Below are 13,837 nucleotides of genomic sequence, written 5' to 3'. Positions count from 1 at the left end.
GGTAGACCTCTCTGCAATCCTTATCGCAGTAGGGGTAGTTAGGAGGACTTTGAAAGGACCATCCCACCTTGGGGAGTACCACTGCTTTTTCTTATTACTTTTTGTTAATACCCAATCTCCCACATGCACCTTTTCATCTTCTCGAATTGGACCTTCTAGGATAGAACAAAAATCATTAGTACGTCTTTGTCTTAACAGCATTAACAATTTTCCACCCATTTGGTCAGGGTGTCTATGATTAGCAAACAATATTTCTTCCTTTCACATTTGTCCAATTCAATAAAATCAATGCAAATGTGTTGGAATGGATATTGCGGTGTGGGAAACTTCCCTTTCCGTGGTCTTATGCCTCCCTAAGCACTGTATCTTGCACATATAATCCATTGAGAGCAAAAAGTTTTTTTAGTAGTTAGTGAAGCCATAGGCTGTACATACCTTATTTAACATCTCAGTCACCCCCCTGTTTGACACATGTGTTACTCCATGTGTCAATACTGCTGCATACCTAAAATAGGATTTTGGCAATACCGGTTTTCAATCAGGTGGCATGTAGATGTTATCTATACTTGTGCAACCTTTTGTTTTTCAATATTGTTTCTTTGTCTCTAAGGACTGTGTAGTCTACATTATTTCATACCTTAATTTAATGTTCTAAACTCTAAAATACCTCTAAAGGTTCAATTTTGTACCCATTCATGTAATCACTAGACACCCACCCCATAAAAAAGAGCTCGCCTCATTCTTCAGTTGTGTAGAAGGAGAAGGGGGGGTGTCATATCTGCACGTGAATTGGGGCTGGGAAAATAAATACTCTTTATCTAACATGAATGAGCGCAGGATCACAGACCAAACTACCAAAGAAAGCCTTCCTTACTTTGGAGTTGTTAAAAACAATATTCTTTCATTTATTCAAATATAAGTCCATAAGTCCACCAAGTATGCAGACATAAAATGTTTCCTAGCAACATTTACATTATTTGACATATATATTTAATATATATAAAAATATTTTTCCCAGACCCTGATATTTTAGCAGAATTTAATAAAACATGAATCCCTTTTGTATTGTTCCCCTTATTCTCTGGTCCAAAAACATTTTTTTTTAACCCAAACACATATTCTGATTCAGAACTTAGCCTTTTAATTTTATAAATGTACCTAAATATAAACAGCATTGCATTATTAACACTTTACAGTTGAAAATCTGGAAATTCTAAAAGTAACATATGCAAGAAATATTTACTTTAAGACTATTATTCGGACTTTCTTTCCCACCGAAAATCCTAATATTTTCACAGATGCACAAATTAACCTCTGTGTGCTCAAAGGGTTAATGCTGCCCTACTAGTCATCCATCATCATCTCCCTCTCTCCTCTGCTATGTCCTATCAGGCAATCTGCATTTTTTTTGTTTCTGAGAAATGGCTTCTTGACCATCATTTTTGTGCTATAAAAGCATCAAGTCTGTTGTATTCCCTTCTCTCCTCTCTCTGGACTTCAAAACTATGGCACACTTCTCTTAGCAAAGCCCATTCAAATCCCTATTTCCTTATGGCAGTAAAATTAGCACTCAGTCACATACTGTCTCTGGACTGGACACATTTAAAGTAATAAAAACATTCTCAGCCTTTCCTTTTCTCACATTCATCAAACCACTTGATAATAGTTCTACAACATTCTGTTCACTCCACAATGTAATCCACCTTCATGTCTCCCATCTACCTCCTCAAAACTAGGGATGAGCCGAACACCACCCTGTTCGGTTCGCACCAGAACATGTGAACAGGAAAAAAGTTTGTTCGAACGCGCGAACCCTGTTAAAGTTTATGGGACACGAACATGAATAATCAAAAGTGCTAATTTTAAAGGCTTATATGCAAGTTATTGTCATAAAAAGTGTTTGGGGACCTGGGTCCTGCCCCAGGGGACATGGATCAATGCAAAAAAAAGTTTTAAAAACGGCCATTTTTTCATGAGCAGTGATTTTAATAATGCTTAAAGTCAAACAATAAAAGTGTAATATCCCTTTAAATTTCGTAGCTGGGGGGTGTCTATAGTATGCCTGTAAAGGGGCGCATGTTTCCTGTGTTTAGAACAGTCTGACAGCAAAATGACATTTCAAAGGAAAAACCCATTTAAAACTACTCCCGGCTATTGCATTGCCGGTCCGACAATACACATAGAAGTTTATTGATAAAAACGGCATGGGAATTCCCCACAGGGGAACCCCGAACCAAAATTTTTTTTAAAAAAATGACGTGGGGTCCCCCTAAATTCCATACCAGGCTCTTCAGGTCTGGTATGGATATTAAGGGGAACCCCGGGCAAAATTTAAAAAAAAATGACGTGGGGGTCCCCCTAAATTCCATACCAGACCCTTCAGGTCTGGTACGGATTCTAAGGGGAACTCCGCGCCAAAAAAAAAATGGCGTGGGGTCCCCCCAAAAATCCATACCAGACCCTTATCCGAGCACGCAACCTGGCAGGCCGCAGGAAAAGAGGGGGGGACGAGAGAGCGCCCCCCCTCCTGAACCGTACCAGGCCACATGCCCTCAACATTGGGAGGGTGCTTTGGGGTAGCCCCCCAAAACACCTTGTCCCCATGTTGATGAGGACAAGGGCCTCATCCCCACAACCCTGGCCAGTGGTTGTGGGTGTCTGCGGGTGGGGGCTTATCAGAATCTGGAAGCCCCCTTTAACAAGGGGACCCCCAGATCTCGGCCCTCCCCCCTGTGTGAAATGGTAAGGGGGTACTTACCCCTACCATTTCACTAAAAAACTGTCAAAAATGTTAAAAATGACAAGAGACAATAGGAATACAAGAAGAGTAAAAACATCATCACTCCCCACACTATAGGGAGAATCAAAAAGAAATAATTAACTTGTCTCTGCAGTACTGTTGTTTTTTTTTTTTTTTTTTTCAATAAGGTTACAGCATCAAAAAAAGATTAAACATGAGAAAGGATAAACTAAACACACAGAAGAAAGTTAGTCTTGTGATCTTTCTAGATCACTTAAGCACTTACATCGTCGGGCAATACACCTCCGACGACGACGTCAGGCATTCACCCTCTGACGTTCGGTATACCTCAAATCTTTTTTTATCTGTCCTGGACAGCAGGTAACGCTATTTTTTACCTTAGACAACGCTCTTAAGTGTCTCTGTCTTCGCACACTGGATTATTAAGATATTATACAATCAATACCAGTGTCGGCAATTAAAACACATTAAACCAGAATCAAACAGAAAGAGAAGAAAAGACTCCTAGAGAGTATTAAGAATAAGTTAAATTATCTTACCTCTCAAACACCAGGAGGACTGGATCACAAAGTTTGAAACCAGACAGTGGATCTGGGTCTCAGGCCCCCGCCCCTATTTCACCACTAACGTTGAGTGGGGGGACTTTTCATTCTCAGTGAGCTTTGAGGTCCAATACTCACCAAAGTTTTTGTCGGGACCATCTGACCCGAAATGCACTTGTTGATTCCGGCTCGGAGGACCAAAAATGTTAGGAATACTCTTCTCTTGTGATCAGTCGAACTCCAGATGTATTGAAAAGCAGATCATTTATTTCAGATGTGTCACACAAATGGATGATGCTTACAAGCCAAAAGATGCAGTAATGCCGCGTACACACGAGCGGACTTTACGGCAGACTTTGCCTGGCAGACAGGATTTCGTCAGACAATTCGATCGTGTGTGGGCTTGTTTTCTCAAAAGTTGGACGGACTTAGATTTGAAACATGTTTTAAATAAATCCGTCGAAATCGAGTCCGGTCGAAAAGTCAGCTCGTCTGTATGCTAGTTCGGACAAAAAGCCACGCTAGGGCAGCTATTGGCTACGAACTTCCTTGTTTTAGTCCGGTCGTATGTCATCACAAACGAATTCGACGGACTTTGGTGGATTGTGTGTAGGCAAGTCCGTTCATTCAGAAAGTCCGTCGTAAAATCTGTCGAAAAGTCCGCCGAGCAAAGTCTGCCGTAAAGTCCGCTCGTGTGTACGCAGCATTAGAATCATACAAAGAGATGTACATTCCCCCTCTTAATACCTACAATAATATAGCTATAACACTTCTATTGGCTGAGGAAACACAGATAGCATATCCTGGTACAAAATGGTACTTTATTTTGCTAATTAGTGTTTTCTGTACATTCTTGTTCTACCATATATGGTTAAGCCTAATCATTCTACAACTTACTATGGAGTTAGTTAAAGCAAACGATACAGCAAGTTAATACAACAATGTGCTCAGAAGTCATCTTAAGAAAAGTCTCAGGGTTATTGTTTTTCTAATAGTCACACAATAAACATTTAAAACTTTTCTAACAACATCCTTCTGTATATGGTTGGTTATGAAGCATAATGGGTGCAAGGTGGAAGTTATTGGGTGCCAGACACTTCTTGAATGCAAAAGAGATGTTTATTTCTCTTACAAACTTTTTGGGGGAAAGAGGGTTAGGGCCATGACACACTAAAGTAGTTGCAAGTTCAATTAGCAGACTCTGAGACTTCATTAGGTGGACAGCCGTGCAGGGAAAGGCATCCAGCAAGACACCACATCTGCACGTGCAGGAATGCTGTCTCCTATGGCAACAGTCTTTAACAGTTCTTAACACAAAGCACAATAGTTCTTTTACCTTCACTACAACTTCTCCTTGTAGTTTTTCAGCCCACTGAGCTCCCGGTCTCTCACTAGACCCTCTGATTCACTGATTCTGAATCCCTTGAGCTTCTCCAATCTTCACGGTGGTATCTTCCTCAAGCGTCATCCCCCGCCTCTTTGCTGGGTCCCTAACTGGGCACTCCGGATACTTCTCAAGCTTCACTCCACTGGCCTGCTCAGTTCCTGGCTTGACACACAAGGCTGCTCTACAAGTGTCACCTCCGCTGGTTAGGTCCCTGGCTTGATCACTGCCTGAAGTTTCCTGATTCTCCACCATGCCATGCTACTGCTTCGGTACTTGCTTCTGTTACTCATTGAGGTCCCTGGTAATAAGGTGGTTGGTCCCTTAGTGGCGACAGCTTCCCCTCTACCTCCGACCATGACAGGTTCTTTGGCTGGCAGAACCGTCACTTTTGGTTGGACTGCAAGCCACAGTGCCAACCCTGCGCTGCTCATTTACTTCTGGATAGGACCTCAGACAGTCTAGCAGCCAGATGTGCCCAGGATAGGCCCAATCTCCAGTCTAGCAGCATGGGGCATACGACACACATTCACCTAGACAGCCGTCCAGGTGGCACCGAACATCGATCACATGACTCCACCCCTATATATAGGTTCTCCCAGCAGGCCAAGAGATTCAAGAAAACCCCTGCCCATTGGTTGAGATACCCCATATACCCATAATCTGACCTTGGGTTGTCCTTCTCATATCTAGTACTGCCAAGTGCCCGGCCACCTAGTGGTAGAAAAGTGCAACAAGGTCAAACTTAGGGAGAAATCAATAGATCTCTAACAATCAACCAGGATAACTACTCCTGGCAAGTAAATTTGTGAGGAGCTCCCTGCCTAAACTCCAGGGGCTACACAAATAACTTACCTGCTAGTGCTAGAGATCAGGCCTGATTCTGCTAACACTGCAGCTATGTGTGCAATAAAAAAACAAAAAAGAAAGCGCCTCTTAGGTATAAAGGATTTATTCACATGTTAAAAACATAGTAAACACTTACATTGAGGTAGATAATGTGCTACTTCCATAAAGAACTTGTCCCGGTGTCTCTCAGTAATTCCCAGTGATCGGGGGGGGCTAGATGGACGCCGTGCGGGTGGCCGCCGACATCCGCTCGGAAGCACCAGCTGTATAAGCGGTATAGTGGAGAAGTCACTTCCGCGTTCCAGCGGATCACATGGGAGATGACGTTACTAGGGAAGATCAGATTAGCTGGGGACCACTACGCGTTTCAAGTGTGACTTGAAAAAGGAGCGCGCATGCCCGCTACGAGCTTCGCGCATGCTCTGAAACGCGTAGTGGTCCCCAGTGACTTCTCCACTATACCGCTTATACAGCTGGTGCTTCCGAGCGGAGGTCCGCGGGCACCCGCACGGCATCCATCTAGCCCCCCCGATCACTGGGAATTACTGAGAGACACCGGGACAAGTTCTTTATGGAAGCAGCACATTATCTACCTCAATGTAAGTGTTTACTATGCTTTTAACATGTGAATACATCCTTTATACCTAAGAGGCGCTTTCTTTTTTGTTTTTTTATGCAATACGGAGGATTGACTTCACTCAACAGGAAGCTGCCCTTGGTATTTTGGAGAAATAGATTTCCCTGGTTTTTATTGATCCACGGATTACAGACTTTCCTTTGGAATCATTTATGGACTATTTCTTTATTTATTTTTTCTGCTATATCCACGGACTTTAGCGCAATTACATTATATGTGTGCAATAAGGTGCCGGTGATCTACTGACACTGCACTTGTTGGGGGGTAGAAGGGCTGATCCTGCTAATGCTGCGTTATTAGGGACACTATACTAAGGGGGACACTAATATAGTTCTGTTCATGATCAGGATATTGATCCATGCAGATACTATACTAAGGGGGGACACTAATATAGCTCTCTTCATGATCAGGATATTAATCCATACAGACACTATACTAGTAATAGTGGTGATCAGGATCCTATAGGGTGAGTGCGATAGTGTGCGGGCAATCTAATGCTAGCTCACCATGGCGCTATCTGATATAACAATATATATAACAAGTGACGCTAATACAGCGATTGGTGAAAAACACTGTACACTGATGCTGTACTAATGGCACTGGTTGGGTGACAGGGGTGATCAAAGGGTGAATGAGGGCAATCAATGGGGTAAATGTGCCAATCTAAGGTGTGTGGATGTAAAGTGTGGTGATTATACTCACAGTGTGGTGTTCTCTTCTCTTCCTGAACCGAAAAAGAGTCGGGAAGAGAAGAAATCACAAGATAGCTCCCCGTGTTTACAAAATAAAACACAGGAGTGATTTGTCATTGGCTGCAAGTGATCAGCAAAATCACTGGCTGGAACCTGCTGACAAACTTGTCCTACAGCCAATGACAGTGGAGGTTGCTGGGTGTGCATGTGCATGGGTGCGGACCTGGAAGAAAGCCATGACGTAAAAGTACATTACCAGACCTGTATGAGCCGCCCATCCATTGTATTTTACAACACTTCATCCATGTCTTTGGTGATATCTGATCTCCTTATCAACTGTTTCTTACATGATGAAGATCAGCCATGGAGTATATCTGAGGTGTATATCAGGGTGTGCTTCTTCCCCACAAGAGAGCTGTGATGTCCGGCAACATTCATATAGAAGACATTTCCCACACTCAAGGCACTAATACACCTCGAGGGTTGTGTGGGATCCCTGATGTACAGGAGGACAGGACTTCAGTGAGGAACAATTCCCTCACTCAGGACAGGAATATGGCTTCTCCCCCGTGTGAGATCTCTGATGTCTGTAAAGATGGGACTTATCTGAAAAACATTTCCCACACTCAGGACAGGAATATGGCTTTTCCCCCGTGTGAGATCTCTCATGTCTGTAAAGATGGAACTTATCTGAAAAACATTTCCCGCACTCAGGACAGGAATACGGCTTCTCCCCTGTGTGAGATCTCTGATGTTTGGAAAGATTGGACTTCTGTGAAAAACATTTCCCACACTCAGGACAGGAATACGGCTTCTCCCCTGTGTGAGATCTCTGATGTTGGTAAAGAGTGGACTTATCTGAAAAACATTTCCTGCACTCAGGACAGGAATACGGCTTCTCCCCCGTGTGAGATCTCTTATGTATGGAAAGATAGGAATTCTGTGAAAAACATTTCCCGCACTCAGGACAGGAAAACGGCTTCTCCCCCGTGTGAGATCTCTGATGTGTGGAAAGACTGGACTTCTGTGTAAAACACTTCCCACACTCAGGACAGGAAAACGGCTTCTCTCCCGTGTGAGATCTCTGATGTTTGTAAAAATCGGACATCACTGAAAAACATTTCCCACACTCAGGACAAGAAAACTGCTTCTTCCCTGTGTGAGATCTCTGATGTGTGTGAAGACTGGACTTCTGTGAAAAACATTTCCTGCACTCAGGACAGGAATATGGCTTCACCCCCGTGTGAGATCTCTGATGTGTGTCAAGACTGGATTTCACTGAAAAACATTTCCCGCACTCAGGACAGGAATACGGCTTCTTCCCTGTGTGAGATCTCTGATGTTGGTAAAGATTGGACTTATTTGAAAAACATTTTCCACACTCAGGACAGGAATACGGCTTCTCCCCCGTGTGAGATGTCTGATGTGTGGAAAGACTGGACTTCTGTGTAAAACATTTCCCACACTCAGGACAGGAAAATGGCTTCTCTCCCGTGTGAGATCTCTGATGTTTGTAAAGATCGGACATCACTGAAAAACATTTCCCACACTCAGGACAGGAAAACGGCTTCTCCCCTGTGTGCGATCTCTGATGTATGTAAAGACTGGACTTATGTGAAAAACATTTCCCGCACTCAGGACAGGAAAACGGCTTCTCCCCTGTGTGAGATCTCTGATGTGTGTCAAGACTGGATTTCACTGAAAAACATTTTCCGCACGCAGGACAGGAAAACGGCTTCTCCCCTGTGTGCGATCTCTGATGTGTGTCAAGACTGGATTTCACTGAAAAACATTTCCCGCACTCAGTACAGGAATGCGGTTTCTCCCCCGTGTGAGATCTCTGATGTGTGTAAAGATGGGACTTCACTGAAAAACATTTCCCGCACTTAGGACAGGAATACGGCTTCTGCCCTGTGTGAGATCTCTGATGTTTGTAAAGACTGGATTTCACTGAAAAACATTTCCCGCACTCAGTACAGGAATGCGGTTTCTCCCCTGTGTGAGATCTCTGATGTGTGGAAAGATGAGACTTCACTGAAAAACATTTCCCGCACTCAGGACAGGAATACGGCTTCTCTCCTGTGTGAGATCTTATATGCCTATTAAGTTTGGATTTAAACTGGAAACACTTCCCGCACTCAGGACATGAAAGCCTCTTCTCTGTTGGAAGGACGGCACCGTCCCTCACAGTCTGAGGTTCCTCAGGATAAGAGGAATACGATGGTCCATCTACACTGTGTGGTGCCGGATGGACATTTGAGGTAGTCGGGTTTTCTCCTGGACTATACTGTGTGATGTCCTCATCTTCTACTTTACAGTCTGGAGACAAAGTGAGACAATCCTCTGAGGTTTTCCTCATCTCCCGTCCATCTACTAAAATAGAAATACAAAGATTATTACTAGACATGAGCAGATTGGTTCCTGCTGTGCTCCAATCAAATCATCAGATATAAAATGTCCAGCTGGTAGGAAATGGGTGTAACAAAAGAGAATACATATTATGTGTATATATAGCAGTGGGTAGAGGGGAGAGAGCAGAAGTCAGGACTATGTAATGTACAACATATTGTATAAGATACAACAGATAGGACTATATAGTATCAGAATGATGTAATGTACAACATAGAGTATATAGTGCAGGGGTCAGGAGTATATAATGTACAATATAGAGTATATAGTGCAGGGGTCAGGAGTATGTAATGTACCACATAGAGAAGGGGTGCTCAACCTTTTGAGGAGCGAGGGCCACTTTAGGGACTTGGTAACAGGTCACGGGCCACGATAAGTGTAGCGGGCGGATGGCAGGTCTGTGTCCACTCTGCATATGTAGAGCAGACACAGATGCAGCTCGCTCTACCCTAAGGGCCCTCCAATCCGCCCAGACAGAAGGGGACGGATCCCCTTCTGTTTTTTTATGCATATCGGATTGCAGTTAGGTGGGTGTAAGCAGATACAAGTCCGTTTACATCTGCCGCTCTATAGAGGTGAATGGAGGGTCCGATTGGGTCCACCTGAAAAACAGACAGGCAGACCCAATCGGACCGATCATGTGAAAGGGGCCTAAGGCTGCTTTCACACTGATGCACAGCAGTTTACCAGCATCTCAACTGACCTCAATCTTCACTTCTTCCTCAGGATTCCTGCAGCTGGTTGCTGCTGTCCACCAGGTGGTTATAACTGGTGGCTGCTGCTGGCTGTCCTCCAGGGCTGGTACTGCTGGCTGGTACTGCTGGTGGGTACTGGTACTGGTACTGCTGGCTGATACTGCTGGCAGATACTGCTGGCTGGTACTGCTGGTGGGTACTGGTGACTGGTACTGCTGGCTCTGGCACTGCTGGCTGCTGTCTAAGATTGCGGGTTCTCATGCATTAGTGTGACAGAATCATGCAGCTGCAGTAGAGAGCAGAGCCAATGCTTCCTGTCACAGGCGGAGAACATTTGGTATCACTCCACCTGTGAAGGAGCCGGCACTATACAGGAACATCGGCTCTGCTTCCTCTAGCAGCGGCTCCGATGCTCCTGATGCTCGGATATGGAGGGTCTGGAACCTGCGATCTGGGCTTGCCAACCCACCATCTCAGAAAAAGACATAGAGTATATAGTGCAGGGGTCAGGAGTATGTAATGTACAACATAGATTATATAGTGCAGGGGTCAGGAGTATGTAATGTACAATATAAATTATATAGTGTAAGGGTCAGGACTCATAATATTGGTGCCACGATCTCCTTGAGTCGGATCGCGGGTCCCGCGGACTCGATCGCAGCGGGCATACCCGCGATCGCCTCACGGAGAGGACGAACGGGGAGATGCCGTTGTAAACAGTATATTGTCGTTCTGCCTAGTGACAAGTGTCACTGATCACAGCTCCCTGTCATCGGAGCAGAGATCAGTGATGTCACACACCAGCCCATCCCCCTGACAGTTAGTAATCACTCCCCTAGGACACGTAACCCCTCCCCGCCCTCTAGTGGTTAACCCCTTCACTGCCAGTGTCATTTATACAGGAATCAATGCCTTTTTATAGCACTGATTGCTGTATAAATGACAATGGTCCCAAAAATGTGTCAAAAATGTCCGACATGTCCGCCATAATGTCACAGTCCCAATAAAAAAAAAAAAATCGCTGATCGCCGTCATTACTAGTAAAAAAAAATTATTAATAAAAATGCCATAAAACTATCCCCTATTTTGTAAACGCTATAACTTTTGCGCAAATAAATCAATAATCGCTTATTGCGATTTTTTTTTTACCAAAAATATGTAGAAGAATACGGATCGGCCTAAACTGAGGAAAAAAGTATTAGTTACTTACCGGTAACTGTCTTTCTGGGAAATCTTCCAGGATGGCACACCTGAGAGATGAGAGGCTCCCCCCGAAAGGAAACACAATCAATCAACAGCTGTTTTAAGTCCCCACCCTTCCCCTTGATCCTCAGTTTGTAGAGAAGTAACTCCTGAACCTGTTTCACAAGGGAAATCATTCCTCATAGGTACTCACCTTCTAGTGTTCTAAAATTTTCCCTCCTCCAACGGGTGGGAAGTAGGCCTGCCGTCCTGGAAGATTTCCCAGAAAGACAGTTACCGGTAAGTAACTAGTAATTTTCTCAAGTCATCTTCCAGGACGGCACACCTGAGAGGATAATCAAGTAGCTCAGGCCTACCTTTAGGGTGGGACCACTGCAAGACCCTCTTGGCGAACCTCGGTTCTGCAGTGAGCTTTACCTTCACTCCATATGCTTGATGAAGGTATCTTAGCTGGATCATGCGGCTGATCTGCCGGTCTACTCCACCGGTGTCCCTGCCTTCTCTGCTTCGGATGCAGGATCTAGGTGGAGTGGGCTCTTAAAGATGGAATCAGAAAACATGTTAAACTTGTAGGTTATCAATGTTGCCTGTCACACATCTAACAACAATGGCCTATTCTGCCTATAGGTGCTGCTTAGAACCACTAAAAAGATTAATCGGAGAGCTGTGTTGTAAGACAAGGACACTACATTGATCAATAAGGGAGCCTGTCTTAACACAACCCTGTCCAGGGAAATAAAACTGCCAAAAGGGGGGCCCCTGACAGACAACCTTTTTTGTTCATTTTTATCTTTACGTCAGCAAAGACTGAAGGGAAACCTACTTAAGGGAAATAGATTAACAAAAAAACTTAACCCCTGGGTTTAAGGCATGCCCAATCTATAGTTTTACTTATGCCTGAGAGCCTACTCAGGAGATTAACATCCGTAGCAGGAGGAGAACACTCATACTGCTACATCTAGTTTTGCTAGAAGGGCAAAATGAAGGCCATGCACCGAGCTGTAACCTATTTGGTCGGGTATACATCTTTATACTTCATCTTCAGGCCATAAAACTCCTCTGAACCAAACTTCCTAAGTTCTTATTACAGGGCGACTCATTATCGCCTTCCTCCAGTGACCCATAACTCTACCGGGCTTCAACCCTAGGAAATAGCTCTGGCATCCCTGAAAGTAAGGGGTCGAGGCTTTCTGACATGTGACATTTGCAGCCAGAACTCCTGGCCCTTCCACGGAAGAGAAGGCTGAAATACAAAAGGTGATACATGTATTATTAATATCACAAATAAAAAGAAAAAAAATCATAGATTGTGGACATAGCACAATAGATTTAAACAGAAAGGACACAAACATAGACAAAAATGTTGTGTATCTGAGTGTGACTAGCTAAACCAACATATCAAACATGGGAAGAGACCCAAATCTGAACCTCACAGTCTGGTTTTCTGATGTGCGGCCAATATGTAAACATTAAGACACAAACACACCTTAAATGCTGCGCATTTCTGAAGTGCAGCTAGCTAGGTCATAACTGGTAAATACAGAAAGGACGGGAACCCCCTTTTACAATGGTGTTTTACTGATGTACAGCAAAACAAGGCCTTAAAGAGAAGACAGAAAGACCCAAACTTCTATGTTGCGTATTTATGACGAACCACCAAGTACAGTTATAAGACAATCCTTTCTGTTATGCAGTTCTGTAGTGCAGTTACATAGAACCGACACAGAAAGAACACAAGCAACCTACAGCATTGGGTTTTTCTGAAGTGCAGTAAGGTAAGACAATATAAAACAGAAAGCACCAACAAACTTCAATGTTGAGTATTTCTGCTGTGCAGCAACATAAAAACAAAGAAACAACAGACAGCCTTTACAGCTGCGATCTTTCTGGTCTACTGCAAAATAAGGCAATAACTCCACAATGAGTATCCCTGCTGCATAGCAAAACCTCAACAGGAGGGACAGATAAGCTTAGGGTTCCCACACCCGTGCGACCCAACCTGCCACTTGGGACTGCAAGACGCCTGAGAAGTCATATACTATGGCTTCCAAAGGGTACCATTCGTGACTGTGCGACTCCAGGTCGCAGCGTCTCCAGCAGTCCCTGCTTACGGAACCACAGACCTCAAGATTACACAGGTCGCAGGAAAAGCAGTTTTCAGGTCGAACAAACAAGGGGTCCCCATGCTGTGGCTCCCTGGAGGAGTGCAGCCAACAATCCCCTACTGTGTATACCTAAGAAACAGCAAGGAAGATCAATGAGAAACACCACTTACTGCTGTGCCTTTCTGATATACGGACGATAAGGCAGTAAATATAGGACATACAGGACACAAACAATGTTCAATCTTTGTGTATGTCTAATGTGTAGCAATATAAAATACTGAGCAGAGATGCCATCACGCTCAATGTGTCTCCCTGCTGAGCAGCAAAAACTAAATCAGAAAAAGACAAACAACCTTCACTGTTGTGTCCTTTCTGATATGCAGCCAATAAGGCAGTAAATGTAAGACATAAAGGACAGACAACCTTCAATCTTGTATGTGTCTGATGTGCACCAACAATTTTGAATAGAGATAGCACATCCATATTCAAGTGATTTGGCATGCGACTCAACATGTCAAATCGCATGCCTAAAATCGGCAGCCATTGCCGTTAATAGCACT

At 44.0% G+C, this 13,837-nt stretch overlaps 1 protein-coding gene across 1 annotated transcript in view; it reads right to left on the bottom strand.

Moving 5' to 3' along the window:
• LOC141122062 (uncharacterized) overlaps positions 1-13,837 on the bottom strand; it is a 218,349-nt gene that overhangs the window by 77,350 nt on the left and 127,162 nt on the right. The window contains 1 exon segment of the mRNA XM_073611859.1: positions 7,416-9,238. Within this exon segment, the coding sequence (XP_073467960.1) occupies positions 7,416-9,238 (1,823 nt within the window).

Source organism: Aquarana catesbeiana, unplaced genomic scaffold (assembly GCF_042186555.1).
Source record: "Aquarana catesbeiana isolate 2022-GZ unplaced genomic scaffold, ASM4218655v1 unanchor237, whole genome shotgun sequence".
NCBI lineage: Eukaryota > Metazoa > Chordata > Amphibia > Anura > Ranidae > Aquarana > Aquarana catesbeiana.
This window is presented reverse-complemented; position numbering and strand designations above follow the sequence as displayed.